Raw genomic sequence first — 27,378 nt, 5'->3', positions numbered from 1 at the left:
GAGTGTCCATTTCCTTGCATCTCCATGAATACCAGTATTATCAAACTTATAACATTTTCTGACAGATTTTTTAAAAAGGAACTCATTTTATCAGTCTTCACCAGTGATGTTTTACATTTTCCAAATGTTTGTAGCATATTTATTTTTCTTGACCATTTGAAAATTGATGTGTAGGATATTTTATATTGTAGACAGTAAACATTTGTCTATCACATGTATGTGACATTTCTTCCAGGATGTCATAGTTTATTAATGGTTTTTACTTTATAAAAGTTTTAAAATTCATAACTGTACATTTTCTGTGTTAATTTGTTGCTTAGAAACACCCACATCAAAATCATTAAAATATTTCCACATATTTTCTTTCATAATTTTAATTTTTGCCAAATAAGTAAATATATATTTAAAGCATACAACACAATTTGATGTATATATGCATTATGAAATGATTACCACCATCAGGTTAACACATTTAACACATCCATTCTCTCACAGTTACTTTTGTATGTGTTAGAACACTTAAGATTCACACTCTTAGCAAACTTTAAGTATTCAATATGGTATTATTAACTATAATCACAATGTTTTACATGTTTCTCAGAACTTCATCTTTTTTTTAAATTTTTATTTATTTATGATAGTCACAGAGAGAGAAAGAGAGAGAGGCAGAGACATAGGCAGAGGGAGAAGCAGGCTCCATGCACCGGAAGCCCAATGTGGGATTCGATCCCGGGTCTCTAGGATCGCGCCCTGGGCCAAAGGCAGGCGCCAAACCGCTGCGCCACCCAGGGATCCCAGAACTTCATCTTTTAACGAAAAGTTTGTACACTTTGATGAACATCACCGCTGTTAGCCCCCACTACACAGCCCCAGCAACCACCATTCTACTATGTTTCTGAGTCTGACATTGTTTTCTTTTTTAGATTCCACATATAAGTGATACTATAAAGTATTTGTCTCTCTTTGGCCTATTTCACATAGCATAATGCCTCCAGGTTCATCCATGTTGTCACAAATGGCAGGGTTTCCTTCTTTTTTTATGACTGAATAATACTCCATTGCTAATAGTATAATACATATTGCTTATCCATTTGTCCATCAACAGACACTTATGTTGTTTCTATATCTTGGCTATTGTGAATATCCAGTTCCCCAACCATGATTTATTGAAAGCATTATCCTTTCCCCATTGTGTGTCGGTGCCCCTATCAAAGATAAATCGAGCATATATGCATGGGTTTATTGTTAGCCTCCCTATTCTGTTCCATTGGTCCATGTTTCCACTTTTATTCCTGTACCATACTGTTTTGATTACTATAGCTTTGTGATATAGTTTATTTATTTTTTAAAGATTTTATTTATTTATTCATGACAGACCCAGAGAGAGAGAGAAGCAGAGACACTTGCAGAGGAGAAGCAGGCTCCACACAGGGAGCCTGACGTGGGACTCGACCCCGGGTCTCCAGGATCACACCCTGGGCTGAAGGTGGTGCTAAACCGCTGGGCCACCAGGGCTGCCCATGTGATATAGTTTAAAATGAGGAAGTATACCAAGATTATCTTGTAAATTCAGGATTTTTTTGTGGTTCTGTATGAATTTTAGGATTGTTCTTTTTGTATCTGTGAAAAATGTCATTGGATTTTTTTTTTTAAGATTTTATTCACTCATGAGAGACAGAGAGAGAGAGAGAGAGAGGCAGAGACACAGGCAGAGGGAACCCCTCTGGGAACACATGCTGGGAACCCATGTGGGACTCGATCCCCGGTCTCCAGGATCACGCCCTGGGCAGAAGGCTGCGCTAAACTGCTGGGCCACCCAGGCTGCCCTGTCGTTGGGATTTTGATAGGGATTGCATTGCATCTGTAGATTGCTTTGGGTGGTATGGATATTTTAACATTAATTCTTCCAAACCTAGAGCATAGAATATCTTTCTATTTTTTTTGTGTGTGTGTTGTCTTCAGCTTCTTTCATCAGCATTTTACAGCTTTCAGTTTAGAGGTCTATCTTCTCCGTGGTGAAATGTATTCCTAAGTGCTTTCTTGTTTTTAATTCTATTATAAGTGAGATTGTTTTATAAATTAACTGTTCAGATAGTTCATTGTGATTGTGTAGAAATGCAACTGATTTTTGAATGTTGATTTCGTATTCCACAATTTTACTGAATTTATTGATTAGTTTTAACAGTTTTTTGGTGGAATCTTTAGGGTTTTCTGCATATAAGATCATGTCATCTGCAAACATAGATGATTTTACTTCTCTCTTTGTTTCTTCTATTTCTTTTTCTTGCCTAATTGCCTTGATTGGGACTTCCAGTACATTGCTGGAGAGAAATAGTAGGAGTGGGCATCCTTGTCTTGTTCTGATCTTGAAGAAAAACTGAGATTTTTCAACATTCACTATGAGTTTAGCTGTGGGCTTGTCATATTATATGCTTTTGTTATGTTGAGGTACCTTCCCTTTGTAACTAATTTGTTGAGAATTCTTATCATGGAGGGTTTTTAATTTTGTCAGAAGTTTTTTCTGTATATACTGAGATGATCATTATGGTTTTTATCCTTCATTCGTTTTTTTTAAATATTTTATTTATTCATAAGTGAGGCAGAAACATAGGCAGAGGGAGAAGCAGGCTCCCTGAGGGGAGCCCATTTTAGGACTCAATCCCAGGACCCCAGGATCATGACGTGAGCCAAAGACAGATGCTCAACCACTGAGCCACCCAGGCATCCCTATCCTTCATTCTTTTAATGTGGCATATCACATTTATTGATTTGTATATGTTAACTTATCCTAGCATTGCACAGATAAAAATCCCACCTGCTCTTGGTGCATGATCCTTTTAATTTGATGCTGAATTTGGTTTCTAGTATATGTTGATGCTTTTTGCCTCTATGTTCATCAGGGATATTGGACTATAATCTTCTTTTATCATCCTCGTCTAGCTTCAGTATGAGGGTGATGCTAGCCTTGTAAAATGAGCCTGAACATTCTTTCCTCTTAAATCTGTTGGAAGAATTTGAGAAGGATTAGCATTAATCCTTGTTTAAATGTTTGGTAGAATTCTCTAGTGAAGCTATCTCGTCCTCCATTTTCTTTGTTGTTGTTGAGAGATTTTTGATTCAATCCCCTTACTAGGTCTTGTGAGGTTTTTTAAATAAGATTTTATTTATTTTTGAGGGACAGAGTGAGTGGGGGGGGGCTGAAGGAGGGGAACAGAGTAACAGAGTAGAATGACAAGCAGACTTTGTGCTGAGCATGAAGCCTGATGGGCTCAATTCCATGCACGTGAGATCATGACCTGAGCCAAAATCAAGAGTTGGATGCTTAAATGAATGAGCCACCTAGGTGCCTTTCTTTACTAGTTTTAAGCCTATTCAGATTTTTTAAAAGATTTTATTTATTCATGAGAGACAGAGAGAGGCAGAGACACAGACAGAGGGAGAAGCAGGCTCCTCACAGGGAGCCCGATGTGGGACTTGATCCCAGGACTGGGATCAAGCCCTGAGCCAAAGGTGTACACTCAACCCAGGTGTCCCCTATTCAGATTTTGTATTTCTTTGTGATTCAGTCTGGAAAGGTTGTGTGTCCAGGAATATGTCCTTTCTTTGGGGTATCCAATTTGTTGATGTATAATTATTCATAGTAGTATCTTATGACCCTTTGTATTTTTGTGGTATCAGTTTTAATGTTCCCTCTTTCATTTATGATTTTATTTATTTAAATCTTTTTTTCTTAGTCTAACTAAAGGTTTTCAATTTTGCTTATCTTTTCAAAACACCAGCTCTTAGTTTCATTGATGTTTTCTATTGTTTTTTTGTCTCTATTTTATTCATTTTTCTTATGATCCTTGTTCTTTCTATCTTTTTTTTTAATTTTTTTTATTTATTCATGATAGTCACACACAGAGAGAGAGAGAGAGAGGCAGAGACATAGGCAGAGGGAGAAGCAGGCTCCATGCACTGGGAGCCCGATGTGGGATTCGATCCCGGGTCTCCAGGATCGTGCCCTGGGCCAAAGGCAGGCGCCAAACCGCTGCGCCACCCAGGGACCCTTGTTCTTTCTATCCTTTTGCTAATATTGGGCTTAGTTTGTTCTTCCAGTTCCTTAAGTGTATAGTTGTTTATTTTTCTTAATGTAGGCATTTATCATATAAACTTCCGCTTAGAACTGCCTTTGCTGCATCCCGTAAGTTTTGGTATGTTGTGTTTTTATGTTCATTTGTTTCAAGATATTTTTATTTCCTTTTGATTTTTTCTTTGGCCCATCAATTATTCAAGATTTGGTTGTCTTACTTCCATGTATTTGTGAATTTTCTCCTTCCTACTATTATCAATTTCTAATGTCATACTAGGGATGCCTGGGTGGCTCAGCGATTAAGCGTCTGCCTTTGGCTGTCTTCGAATCCCTGCATGGAACCTGCTTCTCCTCCCTCTGCCTCTCTATATCTCTCTCATGAATAAATAAATAAAATCTTAAAAAAACATAATTTAATGTCATGCTATTGTGGTCAAAAAAGATACTTGATAATGATTTCAGTCTTCTTAAATTTGTTGAATTGTTTTGTGACCTAACATAGGATCTATCCTAAAAAATGTTCTGTATACATTTGAGGAGACTGTGTATTCTCCTACTGTTGGATAGAAGCTCTGTAAATATATTTGTTAGGTCCATTTGGTCTAAAGTGTAGTTCAAGTCCAATATTATCTTACTGATTTTCTATCTTGATGATCCATCCATTGTTGGAATTGGGCATTGAAGTCCCCTACTATTTCGTATTGCTTTCTATTTCTCCTCTCTGATCTATTAATATTTGCTTAATTTATTTTGGTGTTTCAATGTTGGGTACATATGGATTTACGGTTGTTCTATCCTGTTGATGAACTGACCCCTTTATCAATATATAATGACCTTCATTGTCTCCTTTTACAGTTTTCTTTCTTTTTGTTTTAAAGATTTTATTTATTCATGAGAGACACAGAGACAGAGACACAGGCTCCATGTAGGGAGCCTGATGTAGGACTTGATCCCGGGACCCTAGCTAGGATCACACCCTGGGCCAAAGGCAGGTGCTAAACCACTGAGCCACCAGAGATCCCTACAGTGTTCAACTTAGTCTGTTTCACCCAAAATATAGAGATCTAGATTTAAATCTATATCATATATTGGTGTGTGTGTGTGTGTGTGTGTGTGTGATATGTATGTATGTAAATATATATGACATATGTGATATATGTGATATATGTGATATATAGAGCTACCCCTGCTTTCTTTTTGCTTCCATTTGAATGGAATATCTTTTTACAGCCCTTCACTTTTACTTTAATGTGTCCTTAAAGCTAAAATGAGTTTCTTGTAGGCAGCATATAATTGTCTTGTTTTTTTTATTCATTTAGTCATTCTCTGTCTTTTGGTTGGAGAATTAAATCCATTTATATTTCAGATATTTATTGATAGATAAGGACTTGTTTTGCCACCTAGTTGTTTGCTGTTTCATAGTTCCTTCCTTCCTTTCATGCTGTCTTCCTTTCCTATAGTGATATGCTTTGTTTCCTTTCTCTTAATCTTTTGTGTATTTACTGTAGTTTTTTGCTTTGTGGTTCTGTTAGGCTTGCGTAATACATCTTATAGTTACAGCAATCTATTTTAAGTGGATGAAAACTTAACTTCAAACACATATGAAAATGCTGCCTTTTCACTTTCTCCTTCCCTTGCTATGCTTTTGATGTCACAGTTTAGATCTTTTATATTGCTATCCATTAAAAAATTATTGTGGCTACACTTATTTTTAAATACTTTTGGGTTGTTTTTTTACCTTTTTGTTATAGTTCAGTGATTTACATACCACTCTTATGACAGAGTATTCCTAATTTGACTGTATAGGTAACTTTATGGTGAATTTTATACTTTCGTATGTATTTAGGTTACTGATTAGCATCCTTTCATTTTAGCATAACTAACTCCCTTTAGCATTTCTTGTAAGGCAGGTCTAGTGGTAATGAATTCCCTCAGGTTTTGTTTGAGAAAGTTATCTTTTACTTCATTTGAAGGACAGCTTTGCTGGGCGAAGTATTCTTAATTGGCAGATTTTTAAAATTTGAGCATTTTGAATATATCATCCCATCCTCTATTTTTTTTAAGATTTTTATTTATTCATGAGAGACACAGAGAGAGAGGCAGAGACACAGGCAGAGGGAGAAGCAGGCTCCCCACAGGGAGTCCAATGTGGGACTTGATCCTGGGTCCCCAGGATCAGACCCTGAGCCAAAGGCAGATGCTCAACCACTGAGCCTACCCAGGTGCCCCCATCCCATCCTCTCTTGACCTGCAAGGTTTCTGCTGATAAATCTTCTAATAGCCTTATGGGGGCTCACTTATATGAGATAATTTGCTATTTTGGCAGTTCATTCTTTGTCTTTGGTTTTGACACTTCCATTACAATGTGTCCAGTGAATTTGGGGGGATTAAATTTGTATTGGGATCTATGAGCCTCATGTACTTGGATACTCATATCTGTCTCAAGATTTGGCAAGTTTTCAGCTGATCTTTAAAGAAGATTTCTGCCCTTTTCCCCTCTCTTCTCCTCCTTCGACTGCCATGATATAAATATTATTTTTCCTGATGGTGTTCCATAATTCACATAAGCTTTCTTCACTTGTTTTCATTCTTTTTTCCTTTTCTCACTGGATAATTTCAAATTATCAGTCTTCAAGTTCCCAGATTCATCAAGGATCACTTGATTCATGTCATGGTCAAGGGGATCCTCCTTGGCATTGGGTTCATCTTGTGGATGCCCTTGTGGTGATGGTGGTGACCCTTGTGTTTGATACATGGGTACCCGTGGAACAGCTATGGGGATTGGAACTCATGTGCTTGCAGAGCAGTGGCAGCTCTGGTGTCCAGCAGCTCTGGCTAGCACACAATAGCAGTGGATCTGGTTCCTGAGAAATGAGAATACATGGAGCAGCCACAGATTCAGGGACTGCAGCCCAGACACTTATGGAGCAGCAGTGGCTTCAGAGTGAGGCACTGTCTAGCCCGCAGTGGTGACAGTTTGTAGGATGTGGGTGTGCATCACGTGGCCACCAAACTGGAGACTGGAGTGCAGGTATTCATAAAGCAACAGTGGGTTTGGGTCTGGTTAGCCTGCAGCAGCACTGGTTTCACACCTAAGGCATTGGTGTTTTTGGAGCGTTCACCGAGGTCTGAAATGCTGGTATACATAGAGCAGCCACATCCCTTATGTGACATGCACAGGGCTTATGCATGGGGTTGTCAGGGGCCTGGCAGCCCTGGTTCCAGAGTGGTGCAACAGCAGCTCCTGCTGGGGAGTAGTGCCACAGTGTCTTCTTCCCAAGGGTTTCTGAATGCTTTCTCATTTGAAAAGTACCTTTACTTTGCCCTCACATTAAGTTGTTAGTTTGGTTAATAGATATTTCTGAGATTTTTTTCAGCATTTTTTAGATAATTACTGTTTTCTTGCATTGAGCATTATAGATGAGAAATTTTATATCAAGTTTTGCTCTCTGGAAATTTATGGAGTTTTGAGATATTCATGTATATATGTATGCATGAGTGTGTGTATTTTATATATTTATTAATTCATGGGACATTTTAATCTGAACATTCACATCTTCCTTTACCTCAGAGAATTATTGGTTCTCTTAATCTTTTGCTTTAGCCTCTCTTTTTTGACCATCTATTATTGCTCTTTATCAGTTTATCTATTTCAGTTTTATGTTTGCAGATTTGGTTGTATAGTCACATTTTAAATTAGCTACTAGATTTGTTTGCATCAGTAATTATTGTCAGAGCCTGTCCTCCTTTGCACACAGCAGCTCACTGTAGGATTCTGTTGTGACCAGCAGATTTTAGGACAGGTGGGAAGCCCTCCGTCCCCCTTCCTTCCTCCACTGCACAAATCAGGGCCAAGCTGCAATGGAGGCAGAGTAATTTGGTGATCTCTCTGCTTTCCTGACAGGCCTTCCCCTCACCACCTTTAAAAAAAATACTCTGGATCTGTATGTGCCCTCGAATTTCCTTACTTCTTAGTATCTTACTTGAACTGTGTTACTTTTCTCTCCAACTCCAAAATCCATTAGAAGAAGGGCTCTGTATATAAAACTGAAGTCTTCAATCTTCTTGATGGAATAATGAAATAGGCAGTCCGTACCTCTTGTATATCTAACATGCAGTCTAAGAGGAAAAGAACAACATCTGCACTATTTGTGCTGTGTTTACTGCACTGCGCCTAGAGCTCAGTAGGATTTTTAGACATAAACTTTTGTAGAACTAAAAATATTTATAGGTTTTATCCAGTAACTTTTCCTCTAGAAATTTATCTAGAAACACTAAAGAAACACTGAAGGATGCTCAGAGTTTTATGTACAAGGATAGTCATGGTACTTATAGTTGTAAAAAATGAAAGCAACTCAAAAGTCCAGCAGTACTTATCTAAAGCAGTGTATATACTGTATATGGTTGAATATTTAATAGAAATTCTTTTTCTTTAAAGCCTTCTAGAGGTACAATCTCTAGAAATTGGTAAAAGCTATTTTATCTTTAAGATATCTATATATCTATGTATCTATATCTATGTATCTATATCTATCTATCTATCTATCTATCTACACCTTAATAAGTATAGACCTTAAATAGGATGACTATAAATCATGCCTTTCAAATTGCTATGATTTTTAGTGATATTATCTAATATTTTTTATGTTACTGAGTAGTTTAGAGAGAATCAAATTCTTTAAACCTATGGACAAATAAATGAAATTTGTATTTATGTAATCATAATGGGCATTCAGTAAATAGAGAATGTTTTTTATTCCAGAAAACAGCTCCTTGAACATGGTGAGGTAAAGCTTTCATTTTAATCTCTGTTATACTTGTGTATTAAATTCTAGTTCAAGGATAATTCACAAAAGTATTGCCTTGCTGCTGCACTGTCAGCAGTGCTTCAGTGTTTCAGCATTGCTAATAAATGCTGGTCCTTCCCATGTTTTCATCTGCTTTTTTGAACAGTAGTAAGGATTTGAAAACCATTGAAGGCTCATCTCTAACCACAGAGCATAATTAAATTACCTTCATTTATTCATTCATTCTTTTATTCATTCAACAATAGTAGCATTAATTCCCAGCCCACTGAGCCCATCAGCTACAGCCCATCAGGGCAGACACCCATGGCCCTGGGACTGGTAGCCTTGTGCCACAGCCAGACTTGATGGTCAATCAGTTACAACCTTAGATTGTTACAGGATACAGAAGATGGCAAAGCAGTGTTTCTGCCCTCAGGTATGCATAATGTTTCAACAGAGACGCGAAACAAGACATTTTATATGGTGCTAAATGATTTTGTGGCATATGAAGAGAAAGCTCAGCAGGCGCTGGAAATATGATTTCCTAAGTAATAGCGCTTTGAGTCTTAAGGGAAAGGCCAAATTTACAAGAGAGGGCAACTGAATCTGGACTTGATAAAAACAGCCTGTAATGATAATGAATATTTTGTAATAGTTACTATGTGCCATGTACTGTGCTGTTTTAATTCTCGTAATATTATTCCCATTTTGCAAATAAGAAAATTATGTTAGTTAGATGAGCTGATAACAGAGACAAACACTAATATTTCAGTAATTTAACTCAGTAAAGTTTGATTCTTTGCTCACATAAAGTTAAAATCAGGAGTTCCTAGCTAGCGGTGGCCCTCCCAACAAGCAGTGATTGAGGAACCCAGAGCCTTGCATTTATAGCTCTGACGTCTTCAGTGTGTAGCTGCTTTGGTCGAAGTGCTTGTCTGCATCACATCAGCAAAGGAGAAAGAACAGGGAAGGCTGTGCCCTGGAGGGTTGATGTGTTTGTCTACATGAAGGCAGCAAAGGAGAAAGAACAGGGATGATCATGCTGGAGGTTTGTAAGGACTAGGCCTGGAAATGGAAATGTAAACTTCCTTTTTTTTTTTTTTTAAACAATGCTTGTTATTATTATTTTTTTTAATTTTTATTTATTTATGATAGTCACAGAGAGAGAGAGAGAGAGAGAGAGAGAGAGAGGCAGAGACATAGGCAGAGGGAGAAGCAGGCTCCATGCACCAGGAGCCTGACGTGGGATTCGATCCCGGGTCTCCAGGATCGCGCCCTGGGCCAAAGGCAGGCGCCAAACTGTTGCGCCACCCAGGGATCCCCGGTAATCAGAATTTGAGGGAAGAATTACTTCTTTTGAAAAATGGATTGAGTGAAATATGTTGGGGACACTTCCGTGTTCACAGACTAATAGAACCATGTGATTGAATAGTTGATTGTCTGAGGAGGAAGCATAGTGTAGGGGTTAAAGACACAGACCCAGAAGCTGGCTGGCCTCATATTCCCCACTAACTGGCTGTGTGATCGTAGCCAAGTTGCTTTATATCTTTTTGGGAACAACCAAAACAACAGTAATAACAGTACTTACCTTAAATGGTGGCTATGGGATTGAGTGGGGTATATGTAAGATACAATGATGCCTAGTGTAAGTTAAGCACTGTGTAAATGCCCACTTTTAAGTATATATGCCTTCTGGACCGAGACCTCAGAGCCTCCAGCTAATATTCTGGCTTCTGTTAACTGTGCCAGTGAAGGGCATCTCTACCATGTTCTCAAGATGTCTTCACACCTGTTGTGGCAGGTAGTGTTGATAGGGACAATCTGCCATTTGGACTCGCCTTCTATACCTAGTCTTTGTTTTCTTTATGCTTGGGAGCTGCTACTCACACTTTACCCAACTGGGCTCACTTGTTCCAAGGACGGATAGTGAACAGTTCCCTGAGCTGCTTTTCTTTCCTTGCTTCCAGCCTCTAAAAGATGTTGTGAGGATTTTCCTAGTAATTTTTATGTGGAAAGAGGTACTAACAAATTGACAGGAGTGTACATAAAGTACAGAATTTTGGACTGTGCTTTTTGACTATAGCCTTCTGTCTTCTACTTGGTAGTTAAGAAGAAAACAATTTGATAGAATAGGAGATAAAGTAGCTATTGCAAGAGAGCTCTATGGAAAGTCAGTGGCCTGTGAGTAGAAGAGGGGTTAGAGTGTGTGGATAGCAATAGAAAACAAACATAAGAGGTGCCATTTGGAATGGTCATTCTATGTCATTCACCTACAAAAAACATTATGCAGAGAAGATAAGGAAATGGTGGGGATCTTTCAGGTCTCCATATGCAAACTCCCTTCAGCCTTTAGATGATAGAGGAAAGTCAAGGAGAATTATTACTTTGGATTCAATTCTGCTTATATGGGAAGTTGGTGCTAAAGTAGAAGCGATGGGGAAAAAAAATAGAGTACAAGTGATGGGACTTAGGAGAGACAATGACAGTCTCATCCTGTGGCTCAAAATAACCAAACGAAGGCATCCTGGGAAAAGTCAGATGTGTACTTGCATTAATTAGAGCACATCTATGGAAATCTGTTTCTAGATGCCACATTTTAACAAGACATGGGCAATCTGTACCATGTCCAGAGCAAGGCAACCAGAGTTATGACAACACAGAACTAATAACACAAGTTTCTGAATATTTAACTTAAAAATAGAAAGCTTCTAAGGGTGAAAGTGGGGTTAGTGCAAAGTCATGATTACAGTATTTGGATAACAGAGAACTGTCATGTGCAAAGGGGTTTAGACTGATTTTGTGCAGTTGCACAGGTGTGCAAATTATGGGGAGATACTGTTCAATTTTAGAAAAGAATTTCTAACATTTACAGCTATCCATAATTATAATAGGCACTCCTATGACATATTCCTTTTCAGGAATTAGTGAATAGCTAGTTCATAGATTTACAGAAAAGATCTCCATTTTGGATAGATGATTAAAGAACTTGGCTTAATCCACCAATCTGTGATTTAATGGTCCTAAACAAAAAGACCTATTTTGGTGTGAAGTATATTGATATGTTGATACCTTTTGTTCCCTCCGCAACATCTCCCCAATTTTGTCCAAAGAGGAGTTTGACCAAAGAAAAATGAAGGGTTAACTTTGAAATCTTTCACATTCTAATTTTGGGTTCAAGAATTATGAAAACATTAACAAATTCCATTTTTAAACATCTTTACTTAAAAAGGAAAAAAATCAGCTTTGCATTCTGTTTTAAATAGAAATTATATACTTCCAATTCTAAAATAACACATTTAAAAATGTTAGAAAATTCAGAAAAATCACCATTCAGAAATAACTTCATTTTTTTTTTCAGAAATAACTTCTATTGACTTTTTTGTTATGTTTTTGTAGCCTTCCCCACCCCTTGTGCCCGTGCACGTAGGTTTTCACAAACTTAGTATTTTGTATGTACATAATTATACACATTGAAAACTTTCCATGCCATTAAATAATCTGCTAATACGTGGCTATACACATGTGGGAAATGTGGTAATTTACTTATTCCTCTATATTGGTCACATAGGTTGCTCCTATTTTGGCTGCTAAAAATTCAATTTGGTGATCATCTTTGTACAAGCATTTTTTTGGTCTTGATCATTCCCTTAAATTAGAATAGAAATTTACACCAAAAGGGTTGGCTCTTTTGTATCATCTTGATAAATATTGCTAAATTATAGACATCTTCCAAATATTTCAGTGTGTGTTTCAAGGCATCTTCTCTAACACTCAGTATTCATTTTTGTCCATTTTATAGATGAAAATCTCTTACCTTTTTGTTTGAGTATTAACGAGTTAGAACATAACTTTTGGTTGCATTAATTCTTTGCCTATTTTTCTAGTGCAGAATTGGTTGATATTTTCTGAATAGATCTGTTAGAAAAGTTTTATCTGAAACCTTTGCTCAGTGGAATCCCATCTGAATAAAAATGAGGTGTCCTGCTAATCAGTACAGATATTTATATATATAATTCCACTACTTTAAAAATAATCTAGATTATGTATTGCCGTGATTTTGTTGCTGACTGACTGACATACAGATTTGTGAAGCATTCCATTTTTGTGAGTCTTTGGGGCTCCCTGCCTCACCTTTTGTGGGTCTTGTTCACATACCACCTCTTCATTGAGGCCCTCCCTGATTGTGCTACTCGCATTTGTAACTGCTCCCACCTGTGGCCTCACACCACATCCTGCACCCCCAGTCTCCATTCTCCCTTCACTTTCTTCACTGCAGTTACCACTTTCTAAAAACTATGCAATGGATTCATTTACTTGCCATGACTCTTTGTCTTTCCTTACTAAATATTTTTTTTCTTACTAAATATTTTAAAATATAAGCCTCATAAGGGCAGAAATTGCTCACTGTCATTTTGTTCACTGTTGTATCCAAAGCCCCCAGAACAGTACGTGGCATATAGCAGGCATTTGCTAAATCTTTGTTGAATGAATGAATAAATATTAAAATTACTAAATTAAAAGATCCTTGTCCTGATAAATGAGAATACTTTTAATGTATTTTATATTTATTAATTTAAAAGTATATGAAGTGAATATATCATTTTGTTTCATTTCTACAGCTGATTTTTCACACATTGCAACTGTTAGCATTCACTGTTCTTGCCATTTTAATTATGAGGCTGAAGTTGTTTTTAACACCCCACATGTGTGTTATGGCTTCCTTGATATGTTCTCGACGGGTAAGGTATTCATTCTTGTGTCACTACACTGTGGTAACTATAGCAACAGCACCGTAGTTACCATGGCTTTGCTGAGTAATGCAAACCAAAACACTTGGTTTAAATGATTTAAAAGGTTATTTCATGATTAACTATGAATAAGAAAAGCAATTTCAAGTAGCTTTGAAAATTATCCTTAGATTTTAACCGATAAGTGACAAGTGAGGAGGCACACTTTCCCCTGGGTTAGTAGTTTAGCCACAAGCACAGGTGTTTGGAGTTCAAGTCTGTGTCTGTGCGAGAGTTTCATGGCCCATTAAAATGATCATGAAATGTTCTTCTTTAATACTGGAGTAGATGCAGAATAATTGCTCTAGTATTATCCTGTTTGGCTCAGAGAACCAGGGCAAGTTGTCAGTTCTGGGGTTCTCTTACTATTATATACAAAAGAGCTAGACAAAGAAGCTAGAATTTTGGGATCAGTGTACTTCTAGAAACATCTTACTTAGTTTTCGTGATAAGAGTCCTGTGTTAGAATATCATAATGCTTTTTTTCTGAGAAGATTATATGTGTTATTGCTAGTGAGGTTTCATAGTTATTTTAAATGTCCGCAAAGACCAGATATTACAGGAATCAGTTCTAGGGTGTTTCAAAATTTTGTGATTTACTAATCTTAATCCTTGGTAGTAAATCAGTACTAGAAGAATGAAGGGTGTTTCCTCATTCTTTTGAGGAGAAAGAAAGGTTCCATTTTTACTGGACCCTGTAATTCCAAAATATGTACCATTTTTAAACAATAGATGACCATAGTTTGGTATATTACTAGTGCATTGGTAGTATCAAATGATAATCCATCTTGGTTCAAGTAGCAAGGTGAGAGTTTATTATTGACCCTATAGCACTCTTCATATAAGAATTAAAAACAAATGGTTTCTTTCATTTCAGCTCTTTGGCTGGCTTTTTTGCAGAGTTCGCTTTGAGAATGTTATCTTTGGCATTCTAGCAGTAATGTCAATACAAGGTTGTACAAACCTCCATAATCAATGGAGCATAATAGGAGAATTTAATAATTTGCCTCAGGAAGAACTGATACAATGGATCAAATACAATACCAGACCAGGTATGTAGCTCTTATTATTATCTTATTATCTTGTATTATTATTTTATTATCTTATTATCGTATTATCTTGTAGTTACATATACACATGTAAAAATACACATACACACTGTCACTTATACACTCACAGATTTTGAGCATGCTAATGGCAGTGTCCACCAAGTCAAACCTTTTCAAAAAAATTTTGTGCCTTTTTAAAAATGCCTCCTAGATAACTGTCAAGAATTTTAATTAACATAAGGAATTAATGATTATTCATAGTTATGTGCTATAAGTCTGAGACCATGGTTGTATGTTAACCCTAACAATGACAAACACATCTTCAGTGGCAAAATTTCATGCCTTGTGAACAGACTGTAGGAGCAGGTACTTTTGACTGTGGGGAGGTCAACAACACCCCTTCCATCACTTCAGTCAGTGCTGCCTACCTCACCCAAATCTGCAAAACCATTTGCACACAGAAAAGTTAAAATCTCAGATATTCTGTTTTCTTCACTAACTCATTTCAAAGAGATGAGTATAAATCCTACCTGTAAATACCCCCAAATCCCATTTTTATCTTCCTATCTTTATCCAAAATTAACTCAAGCAGAGATATTTATTTCATTTTGAAAAACCTTCGAGAGAATAAATATATTCTACAGTATTCTTTACAAGCAATCTGTGATCTTGTCCAAGACCATTTTTGAAATTTAGTAATTTTTGGTGGCACTAGTTCTTCACTGTGGTGCATTTACATTTATCCCGTGACCCCTTGGGGCCACTTCCTCTTACCGCATATCTGATGGTCTCTGTTTTATTAATTAGCCTTGTTAAAGCAAGCTTTCATAAGCTTCAGCTCAGATGCTGGGTTTTCAGAGGTGACAGGACCATCACTCACAGCTGCCAGACCAGTTTCATCAGGATTTCAAAATTAATCCTCTAGTGAATTTTTTCCCTAGAGGAGTATGAGGTGCAAGATGTCCCTTTACTCTCCCTTACCCCCTCCCAGGTAGTTATTTTTCCCAAGCTTTATGAGGTACCTACTTTTAAATCTCCTGTGTCTGACTTTGTTCCAGTGTTTATCTTAGGTTCCTAGCAGAGAGGGCCTACATTTGACAATTTATCCTAAGATAACTCCCACAAACTCCTACCCCAGTTTTAGCCACCTCTTCTTTGATCTTCTTATATATCTTTTCATTCTTCAATTATGAGTTATCTCAAGGTTACCACATGTTTATTAAAAGCAGCCTGTTGGGGGCGCCTGGGTAGCTCGGTTGGTTAAGCAGCTGCGTTTGGCTCAGGTCGGGATCCTAGGGTCCTGAGATGAGCTGCTGCTCTCTCTCTTTCTCTCTCCCTCTCTCTGCCACTCCCCCTGCTTGTGCGCTCTTGCTCTCTCTCTCTGTCCAATAAATAAATAAAATCTTTTAAAAAAATTTTTAAAAACTAAAAGCAGCATGAAGTTCTGTAGTCTGGGTGAGACTAATGCTTGCGCTCAGGTCCTTGCAAGGCTGTATAGTTCGTGTACTGCTTACAGTTGCTGTATGGAGAGGACAAGTGGGAACTGCAATCCAGCCCACGGTCTGCTTACCAAGTCAGGTATTAGTGAAGCTCTGTCAAGTCAGAAGGGGTACTTTTATCTAATACATTTAGTAGAGTATATGTGGAAACTTCAGCAAACATATAAGAAAATAGAATATTCTTTCCCCATCTTGTTCATATTTATCTCGTCACCAAGAGTGAAGACTGTGCGGGGTATTTCTATCACCTAGTTTTTTCCTGATAACTGTGGTGCTGGGCTTTGGGTCCCTCCAGCCCACATTTTCTCAGCCTTGGCACTATTGACATTAGGGCCTGGCCCGTGCACTGCAGAATATCTAGCAGCATCCCCTCCCTCTACCCACAAGTTGCCAACAGCACCTCTCTCCCCCACAGTGTGCCAGCCAAAAATGTCTCCAGAAATTGACCACATATATCCCTGGGAAACAAAATCATGTCTGCTTGAGAACCACTGCTCTAGCTTAAGAGCTTTCCATCATTAATTATTCAATCTTATAATAATAAATATATACCTCTACACTGATCGACTTATATATCTTCAAATTTAAGTCATACGTAGAGATTATTCCACCCAAAGTTATGTTTAGGATACTTACTTACATTGTAAGCAAACATTCAGTTATTCACAGTAGATCTGAATCACATGCCTTATTCCTATTAATGATTTTATTATGCTGATTAAAAATGATAATAACCTTTCAAAATTATATAATAATTTATTATACAGAAGTGCCAGGAGGTAAGTGAGCATTTGGTCTTTGTCTTCCAAGGAACTATAGTTCACAAGTTCACAATTTCATTTTAAAAGATGTAGCATGAGACCTACTACCCCTTGTAACAGTCTCTCAGTTCTTGACATTTAAATTATGGGAACAAGATAGAAAGTTTTACAGTTCTTTCTGGCCCTGCATGTTTTTGTAGTATTGCCTCTTATACTGAGTTTGAATGTAGCAAGAAGTTGTAGTGAAGTGGCTGAGAGTGGGCTCTGGTGCACATGGGTGGGTAGTCTTGGGCAAGTTATTTACCTTTGTTGCCTCTTAGTTTCTTTATTTTACAGAATAATGTAGAACCTACTTCATAAAGTTGTGTAAATTAAATTGCCTAGTCCTAGTAAACTTATTTAGCACAGTTCCTGGCACAGAGATAGAAAAGCTGGCTGTTATTGTAATAGACAATATTGACCAAAGAAAAAGAATAATGCCAATGGTTATTAGTTAAATGTATTTCATCTTTCTTAATTCTAGTTCAAATATTATAGATAAGTAGTAACCTTTGGTTTTCTTTAAAATATGTCATTAAGGAATATATTCTTGTTTTTCAGATGCTGTTTTTGCAGGTGCCATGCCTACGATGGCCAGCGTCAAGCTGTCTACCCTTCACCCCATTGTGAATCACCCACATTACGAGGATGCAGACTTGAGGTTGGCAACTCATTGTTTCAACCAAACATGCTTACAACTGACATTGGTTCTTAGGAACAGGGAAAATTTTACACATACACACACACATGCTCTCATCTTCATATTCATGCTGGAAGTTTAAAAATGTATAATAACTATCCAGAAATTATGATATGTACCTGTTCACTCTAAAGAAAACTTAATAAACCTCCAAAAAATGAAAAAAAAGCTAATTTTTTCTCAAAGTGAAAATGTCACATATTTATGATTAACCTGTATGTGTGTTGATATGCTCCAGTAGAACTGCTCAGTATTAGTAAAAGGAGATGGAATCTGATCCATGGCCATAGTTTGCCAGCCTGTGTTCTGAACCCCAGAAGCCTCTGCATGATTTAAGAAACCATTCTCCGTCTTCCTGGTGGCCTATAACTAGCCTTTTTAAACAGATATAAAAAGTTCATGAAATTTATATGTTACATGATTTTGTGAAAATTTAGGGTTTTTTTGCTAGGTAGTTATGAGTCATTGAGGTGTGAAAGTTTTGTTTTCCTTAAATAATTGACTTTAAAAGTTATTTTAATAATTTTAGTAATTGCCAGGGTAATGTTTTCCTGCTAATGCTACTTTGGCCTATTTTTAGAGATAAAATTTTAAATTATTTAAAGTTTTATGTCTGGTTGTGGACATTGCACATCCCCTATGCTTGAAATTTTAAGGAATGTCCAGTACATAGATGGTAATTGTTCAGGATTTCATAAAAACTCCTCTATTGAGGACCAAATCATATTTTGGTGAATAATCTTGTTTATCAGGCTTCGTAACTACTACGCTTGATGCCCTCTATCTGAATGTATGACTTGCTACATTTCAACTTCAATTCATATGCTTTTTGGATAATTTCAGTAGGTGAAATTATCTAGTGAAGTCTGTTTTTTTCCTCTCTTCACTTCTATCTGAATGAGTTCCATGAGCAGATTATTTTATGCATTGTGAAAAGCAAAGCTATATTCTAAACTATTATCCTGCTACCCATGTCTGGACTCTGAACCAGTTTGTCTGTTCCAGTAAACACTAACAAGCAGTACATACAAAATTCAAACCACAAAGTAAGTTTGAATTCACATTCAAAATGTAAGTAGGAATGTGAAAGCTACTTATGTATCCAAAATAACCTATGCTATTCCCAAAGCAATTCATGCTGCCTGAGGTCATATATATGAATGCTCCATCCAGTGAGTGTTGAGATTTTAATTTGCCGGCAAAATTTCTTTAGTCCATTCTATTATAACTTATTAAAAAATGTTTTTAACTTGTGTTTTGAACATAAAGGGCCCGGACAAAAATAGTTTATTCCACATATAGTCGAAAATCTGCAAAAGAAGTGAGAGATAAATTGTTGGAGTTACATGTGAATTATTATGTTTTAGAAGAGGCGTGGTGTGTTGTGAGAACTAAGTGAGTATGAGCCCTATACTATATGCTATGGAATATCTTTAAGAAACAAATGTTTTTCTTTATTTCAGTAGTTGTGATTTTTAAGAATGTTTATTCTAAGTAAATTCCATTAAAATATCCTGGCATTTTATTTAAAATTATTTCATGTAGGAAAGTAAGTATCATTTAAGTAGAGTCTAAGTTTAAGAAACTATAGTATATTTTAGCTTACAGATTTTTTCATTTTAATTTAACATCTGAAATATAGCTTTCCTTTATAATTTTTCAAATTTTTATGATACTTTATATTAGATGCATGAAATACAGATTTGAATTTACAGCAGTGTGAGACATTAGCATTCTTTTACTACAGCTGGAGAACACTGAATTTATAAGACTTATGAGAAAAGTTTCAGATAACTCAAGAAGACATAGTAAGAAAAACATTCCTAAGTATAATTTTTAATTTCTGAATTTTGGATTTCTAAAAATCACAAAATCCTTAAATGTTTAATGGATATCTTGAGGCCTTTTTTCTTAGACTCTTTAACTTAAAAGGTTCTTATTTGTATTAAATATAACATTTAGAATTTTCATTTCTCCTATGGATAATTAGGAATTAGGCCATAAAATATTTTTGAAAAGTGAGGTTCATAAGTTTTACTAACTAATTTTAACACCTAACTTTAATATCTAATATAGTCAGGAAAAAATGGCATCTTGTAAGGAAGAAACAGAAACATCATAATGTTAATGTATGTATACATCATATTAATTTAAAATTTAATAAAGTAGACTTCAAAATAAGGCATATTTCCACAAATAAAGATGGACGTTTTATAATGACAAAAGGACTAATTCATCAAAAATATATAATAGTTCTAAAATGTGTGTATCTAAACAGAGCTTCAAAGTGCACAAAGTAAAATGTGCAGAATAGAAAGAAAAAATAAGCAAATTTTCAATGATAGTTGGAAATGTTAACTTCCTTTCTCTACTGAGAAGATTAGGTTTAAAAAGTGTAAGAATTAGAAGATAGAAACAACAAACAGTATAAGATAATGTGACCTAACTACTCTTATAGAACAGTTCAGGGAAAATACATTTTGCAGAGTACACATTCATTTAAAGGAACATGGAATTTTCATCAAGGGAAACATATGCTGGGCCATAAAAAATGGCTTCAGTATATATATATTTTAAGGATTTTATCTATTTATTCATGAGAGATACAGAGAGAGAGACAGAGGCAGAGACACAGGCAGAGGGAGAAGCAGACTCCATGCAGGGAGCCTGACGTGGGACTCGATCCTGGGTCTCCAGGATCACACCCTGGGCCGAAGGCAGCGCTGAGCCACCAGGGCTGCCCTTTTCTTTTCTTTTTTTTTTTTTTTTAAAGATTTTTGGCTTCAGTATATTTAAAAGATTTGAAATCATACAGAATTAAATTAGAAATTAATAATTAAAAATCTACTAAATATAGATATATAATAAACCCATACATATTTAGAAATTAGGCAGTAAACTTATAGATAACTATGGATCAAATAAAACCCCACAAAGTAAATTGAAAAATAATATTTTTTTTACTTGAATGCAAAGAGAAGTGTTTTCAAGAGGTGTTGCTGATCTAACTGAATATCTCTGTAGAAGAAAAAGTGAACCATGATCCATACCACCATAAACAAAAATTTAACTTGACATGGATTACAGAACTAAATGTAAATGCTAAAATTAAAAGATTTCTTGAAACACAGAGCACTAACAGTTTAAAAAAAAACTAAATCATACACATCAAAATTGAAATTTAAAAAAAATATTTTATTTATTTATTCATGAGACACACAGAGAGAGGCAGAGACACAGGCAGAGGGAGAAGCAGTCTCCATGCAGGGAGCCCAATATGGGACTTGATCCCAGGACTCCGGAATTATGCCCTGAGCCGAAGGGTGATGCTCAACCGCTGAGCTACCCAGGCCCCCCTCCTCAAAAGATGTTAAGAAAATGAAAAGGGAATCCACAGACTTGGAGAAAATATTTGTAAAGTGCATATCTGATAAAGGAGATATATATATTTTATATGAAGTTTTAGAAATTAATAATAAATTGATGATACAATTGAAAATGGACAAAACTTGGACAGACATAATTCATGAAAGAAAATATGTGTTGACTAGTGAATACATGAAAAGCTGCTCAATATTGTCAGTGTTCAAGGATATGCAAATTAAAACCACAGTGGGATACTATAATACATACTTTAGAACAGATAAAATCTTAAAAACTAAAATACCAAATATAGGCAAGGATGCAGATTAACTAGAAATCTCTTACATTAGGAATCCCTGGGCGGCTCAACAGTTTAGCGCCTGCCTTCAGCCCAGGGAGTGATCCTGGAGTCCTAGGATTGCATCCCGCATTGGACTCTCTGCATGGAGCCTGCTTCTCCCTCTGCCTGTGTGTGTGTGTGTGTGTGTCTCATGAATAAATGAATAAAATATTTAAAAAAAAGAAATCTCTTACATTGCTAATGAGAGTAAATGATGCAGCCACGTTGGAGAAGTATTTGGAGTCTTTGCATAAAAATTTAAGCATATATTTGCCCTGTTGCACTTCTACTCCTTGAAACTTAAATAAGAGATATGAAAATATCTGCCTATAGAGGATGTTATAGCCGCCTTATTCATAATATTTCAAACTGGAAACAACCCAAATATCAGGAGAAAAATGAATAAACAATTTATAGTGTATTCATACACTGGAATGCTACTCAGCAATAAAAAGGAATAAAATACTGATATGTGAAAAAAAGAATGAATTTCAAAAACGTGCTGAATGAAAGAAGCCAAACACAGAAGAGTACATACTATGTGATTCCATCCTATGAAGTTCAATATATGCAAAACTAGTGGAAATAGAAATCAGAATAGTGGTTGGCTTTGGTGGAGCAGGGAATAAAGGTGGTGGTGGGAAGATACTCTGAAAAGGGATTCAAGAACTTTTTTCTTTTTCTTAGAATAATGACAGTGTTCATGATCTCGATTGGCATGTTTTTTATATGGGTATATGCATTTGTCAAAACTCATGGAACTGTACACTAAGATCTGTGTGTTTTTACTTCTATAATTGTACTCTAAAAATACAAGTAAATATTTATGCAAAGAAGTCTTCTAAAATCCCAAGACATAGACAAACATTCTACAACTATCCCTAATAGCCTTTTGAGATACCAGGAATAAATTCTAAAGAAGGGATAGCAAATTTTCTCTTAAGGCAATTCTTTTTACAAAATTGGCTGCTTCTACTTTTCTTCACAACTCTGTTCTATTAAATATTACATACTCCTTACCTAAAGGCCTAAGGCTATGTGACATTTAAAGAAAATAGTGAAATGTGATAATTGGATTTTATAGTTTGGACAAACTGGATTTAGGAGTTACTGGTCTATCTAATGTCCAAGGACATTGAACATAGGACCCATAAGAAACCAGTTTTGAAGAGAGTTCAGTTAATATTGTCAAGAGGTTGATTTACTGCTCCCAGAGATTACAGTTATAAGAACTGGGTGAGGGATCCCTGGGTGGCGCTGCGGTTTGGCGCCTGCCTTTGGCCCAGGGCGCGATCCTGGAGACCCGGGATCGAATCCCACGTCGGGCTCCCGGTGCATGGAGCCTGCTTCTCCCTCTGCCTGTGTCTCTGCCTCTCTCTCTCTCTCTCTCTCTCTCTCTCTCTGTGTGACTATCATAAATAAATAAAAATTAAAAAAAAAAAAGAACTGGGTGAAAACACAAGCACTCTTTACTTTGCATGGTACTATACTGGCTGAAACTTAAGCATGTCAAAATTATGTTCTTGCTTTGCATGGTTCCATGGATCTCAGTGTCATATTGAGACTCCTGTGTATTGGAACCATGTCTTTTTTTTTTTTAGATTGTATTTATTTATTCATGAGCAACACACAGAGAGAATCAGAGACATAGGCAGAAGGAGAAACAGGCTCCCTCTGGGGACCCCAATGCAAAACTCAATCCCAGGACCCAAGGATCACGCCCTGAGCCAAAAGCAGATGTTCAATCAGTGAGCTACCCAGGCATCCCTAGAACCATGTCTTAAGAGCTACCAAGGCACTACTTAAAGCAAAGATATAGTTCCAATATGCATATACTTCAATTAACAGGATGCATCCAAAGTTAGGTTTAATTATAGTAAATACAGTTATTTGAAGTATCTGGGAAGTGACAGAGAAACAGAAACTTAAGAAATTTGTACTTGAAGGACGTCTCTGAATTTGTGACCTTCTTGCCTGAGAGCACTTCCTAAATCACCCCCTTCCAGATCCTACTAGAGCAGAAAATCACAGCCTACTGATTTTAGGGGACAGATGGTGGCAGATGAGCTGTGAGTAGCAAGGCAGCTGGATATTTGAAGGGGACATTTTAGAAGCAAGAGCACTACAGAAAGACCAAAATCGAAAATCTGAATATAAATTCTGCCTAAAACCTATTCTACACATGCCTGTGAGAAACCCCTGGGAACTTAGGAAAAGGGCAGATGAGAACTAGAGCCAAAATGTATATCCTTTTATCTATTTTATTTTATTTTTATTTTTTGAGATTTTATCTGTCTCTTTTAGAGTCAGCAGGGGAAGGGGCAGAGGGTGGAAGGAGAGGAAGAGAATCTCAAACAGATTCTGTGCTCAGTGTAGAGCCTGACATAGGGTTCAATCTCATGACCCTTGAGATCATGACCTAAGGGAAACCAGGAGTTGGGTGCTTAATGAACTGAGCCACCGAGGTGCCCCAAGATGGCTATCCTTAAAAGAGAACTCCTGGTGAGATTTGCAAATTCCCTGTTCTTTTGATCATGTACGTTTCCCAACTTGCACACACTCTAGGAAGCAGGAAGCAGAAAGCAAAGTCATTACTGTTTCAAGATGTTAGGGCAGAAATAAGAGGTAACAAAGCAACTCCACATTCTGGGGAGAACCCCCCAAAGCAAGGGAAATACGGAGAAGATAGGTTTCCAAATATGAATATAACTCTGCCCAAATCCCCAGCTGATAAAAACACAAAGAAAACCCCAGGGATAGAAGGAAGAAGTAGCTGGAATCTAAAAAAAACTGAGCAGAGATAGTTGCTGCACAAGACAGGACATCTGGGGGAGTTAATTGCTTACCAGAACAGAAAGTAACAATCATCAGAAGAACAAAACAGACTCCACACTCACTGCCTCCTATTTTCTCCAGTGTTCAATTTCCAACAAAAAATTATCAGACCAATAAAAAAAAGGGGGACAGCCTGACCAAAACTCAGGAAAAAAGTCAATAGAAACTGATTCAAATAGATTGAGATGTTGGACTGAGAAGTGGATGACTGCAAAGCTGTTGTTATTATTATATTCAAGGAATTAAGATATGTTCAAAGAATTAAAGGAAGACATGATATCAATAAAAGACAAAATAGGATTCTCAACAATGAGACAAAAGCCCCAGAAAAAAGGAAATTCTAGAACTGAAGAGCATACTAAGACTTTATTTGAGAGAAAAAATGATGGAGAGAAAGAGAGAGAGAGAGCACAAGCAGGGGGAGGAGTAGAGGAAGAAAGAGAAGCAGACTTCCAGCTGAGCAGGGAGCCTGATGCAGGGCTGGATCCTGGGACTCTGGGATCATGACCTGAGCCTAAGACAGATGCTTAACTGACTGAGCCACCCAGGTATTCCTAGAACTGAAAAGTATAATAAATGAATGAAAATTCTTTAAAAGCTCTCAATAATAGGTTTGATATGACAACAGGAAAAAAAAATCAAAGACTGGAAGATAAATCACGAAAAAGTAGCCAATCCAAAGAACAGGGATCAAAAAGATTGAAGAAAAAGTAGCAAAAGCCATAAAGACCTGTGTATTATTAAGTAGTTGAGCACATGGGTAATATAGTACCAGAAAAAAATGAAAGAAAAGAAAAATAGCAGAAAAAAATACCTGAAGAAATGTTGGCCAAAAGTTTCTTCTTCGCTGAAAGCCATTAACTTAAAGATTCAATTACACTTAACAAATCCAGCTAGGATAAACCCAAGGAAATCCACACCAAGGTACATCATAGTCAAACTGGTGAAAAACAAAGAGAAAAGAGAAAATCTTGAAAGAAACAAAAGAAGAATGATTTCATAAATGTCTGGCTTTTCATAAACAATAGAAGTCAACTGACATTGAAATGATCATTCAAAATTCATATATATAGGATATACTAAAATGCACTGGAAATGGTAAAAATGTGGGTAATATTAATCACTCCGTATGAATATATATATTTTTATATATGAAAATCTTTTAAAAACTTATGAGTAATTAAAGCAAAGATAATACCATTGTATTTTTGAGTTTACAATGTAGTATATATATTATATATATATGACAGCAATAGCACAAGCAAGGGAGTAAACAAAAATAAAATGTATCATTGTCTGGAAGTAATCCAGTTAATGTTAAGTAAATTGTGATACATTGAAGATGCCTGTTTTAATACCTAGAGCAACCACAAAAAAAGACAAAAAAAAATTGCATAAGCCAATGAATAAATTGGATGATGCAGTAAAACTTTCTGCTTGACATAAAAGAAGTCAAGAAAGAGAACTAGAAAATCAAGAACGAGATGACACAAATAGAAAAAAAAAAAAAAAAAGCCTAAGTCAGTGTCAGTATTTACAAATGTGAACGAGGACTAAACACTCCAGTCAAAAGGCAGAGATTGGTAGACCAAATACAAAAGCAAAATCCAATTATGTGCTGCCTGTAAGACATGCATTTTAAATAGAAATACATATATAGATTGAAGGAAAAGGGATGGAATTGTTATCGTGTGAGTAATATATAAAAACTGCAGTGACTATAAATATCTAGAATATTCTAGAAAAGGCATAACGATGTTGCAGAAAGAAGATCAGTGTTTGCCTGGGCTAAGCTTGCGCGAGGGGACTGACTGCCAGAAGGGCTCAAGGGAGCTTGTTTCAGTGCTGGGAATTTTCTGTGTTAGATTGTGGTGGTGCTTACACACCTATGCACGTTTGCCCATATTTATCAAACTTATAATATGGGTGTATTTTATTGTATGTAAATGATTCCTCAATATACCTGTTAAAAAATAATAGCCAACTTTCCCTGACTTCTTCCCTTTACTGACTCGCATGCAAGGTTATTCCTCAGTGAGAACTAGTATCCCAGTCAGTCCAATCATAGAGCCACCCACACACAATAGGAAAGGGTTGAGGAGAACAAATCTGGCAAAAGTGCTTTCCTTCCTTGCCTTGGGCTGTATGTTTCCATGCTAATCTAAGTCAGGTGAAGCTCAGAAATAGGAAATTCATCAGGAATTAGATTAGCTTTCCTTTGTCTCCTGCTACTCATGGGCCTTAGCCTTGTGTTTGGATGGTGATACCACCTAGAAAATATATTTATTTACATTTCATTTTGAAAATAAATTTTTAAGTAATGTATTTCGAAATGGATATTGGACTTTTACTGTTAAGCTTAATAATACATGGGTTATTTGATTAAGTATAACATGAAAATGCAACATCCTTAATTTCATTTTTATCTCTAAATGGTGAACTTACAAATTTTTGAAATGTAATAAAATATCAAACAAATTAGTCTCTAAAAATCTTGGAGCTACTTTATAATTTATTTATTTATTTATTTATTTATTTATTTATTTATTTATTTATTATTTTTTACTTTGTAGTTTATATACTCTCCCTGTATATTTTGATTTTTAATATGGATATGTATGTGCCCCTCCCCTTTTTTTAGGCCTGGTTGCAGTATGCTGGAAATTTGGGATGTAGAAGACCCTTCTAATACAGCGAACCCTCCCTTATGTAGCATCTTGCTCAAAGATGCGAGGCCTTACTTCACCACAGTATTTCAGAATAGTATGTACAGAGTATTAAAGGTTAACTGAGAACGAGACAACCCATCACACTCTGGTGCAAACAAGTGTGTAGAAAACACTTTGCCTTATTTATGTCAATAAAATCACAAACTTTAATAAGGGACCTTTAAAAAGAAGATAATAAAAATGATTTGAAGTTATTCTGATTACTAAAAGGTAAATTATTTCATTGTTCTCCATTGAATGTCAGGCTCATTAGGCTTGTCATTTAAATCACTTAATACTGCATAAACAAATGTCCATCTTAAAGTTCTAAAGAAAAATATATGTAAAAGAACAATGAGATTTAATAAGTCGAAGGTATATGTAAGTCCTTTTGTATCCAACTAGGTGCTTCGAATTTTCTCTCCAGCGCAAACTCTT

The 27,378-nt window shown here is 36.3% G+C and overlaps 1 protein-coding gene across 2 annotated transcripts in view; it reads left to right on the top strand.

Moving 5' to 3' along the window:
* The window catches only part of DPY19L2 (dpy-19 like 2), a 94,209-nt gene extending 67,054 nt beyond the window's left edge, over positions 1 to 27,155 (top strand). Inside the window, exons 17-22 of one of the 2 annotated variants that reach the window (XM_038557323.1) lie at positions 8,835 to 8,859; positions 13,479 to 13,598; positions 14,524 to 14,698; positions 17,556 to 17,655; positions 18,964 to 19,089; positions 26,874 to 27,155. In XM_038557323.1, coding sequence (XP_038413251.1) covers positions 8,835 to 8,859; positions 13,479 to 13,598; positions 14,524 to 14,698; positions 17,556 to 17,655; positions 18,964 to 19,089; positions 26,874 to 27,024 — 697 coding nt within the window. In that variant the 3' untranslated portion in view covers positions 27,025 to 27,155. The remainder of the gene's footprint in view (positions 1 to 8,834; positions 8,860 to 13,478; positions 13,599 to 14,523; positions 14,699 to 17,555; positions 17,656 to 18,963; positions 19,090 to 26,873) is intronic. The other variant, XM_038557324.1, reaches the window with a different exon arrangement.
* Positions 27,156 to 27,378: the final 223 nt, after the last annotated feature.

Source organism: Canis lupus, chromosome 14 (assembly GCF_011100685.1).
Source record: "Canis lupus familiaris isolate Mischka breed German Shepherd chromosome 14, alternate assembly UU_Cfam_GSD_1.0, whole genome shotgun sequence".
NCBI lineage: Eukaryota > Metazoa > Chordata > Mammalia > Carnivora > Canidae > Canis > Canis lupus.
The sequence above is the reverse complement of the archived record's forward strand: the minus strand, read 5'-3'. Positions and strand labels throughout refer to the sequence as shown.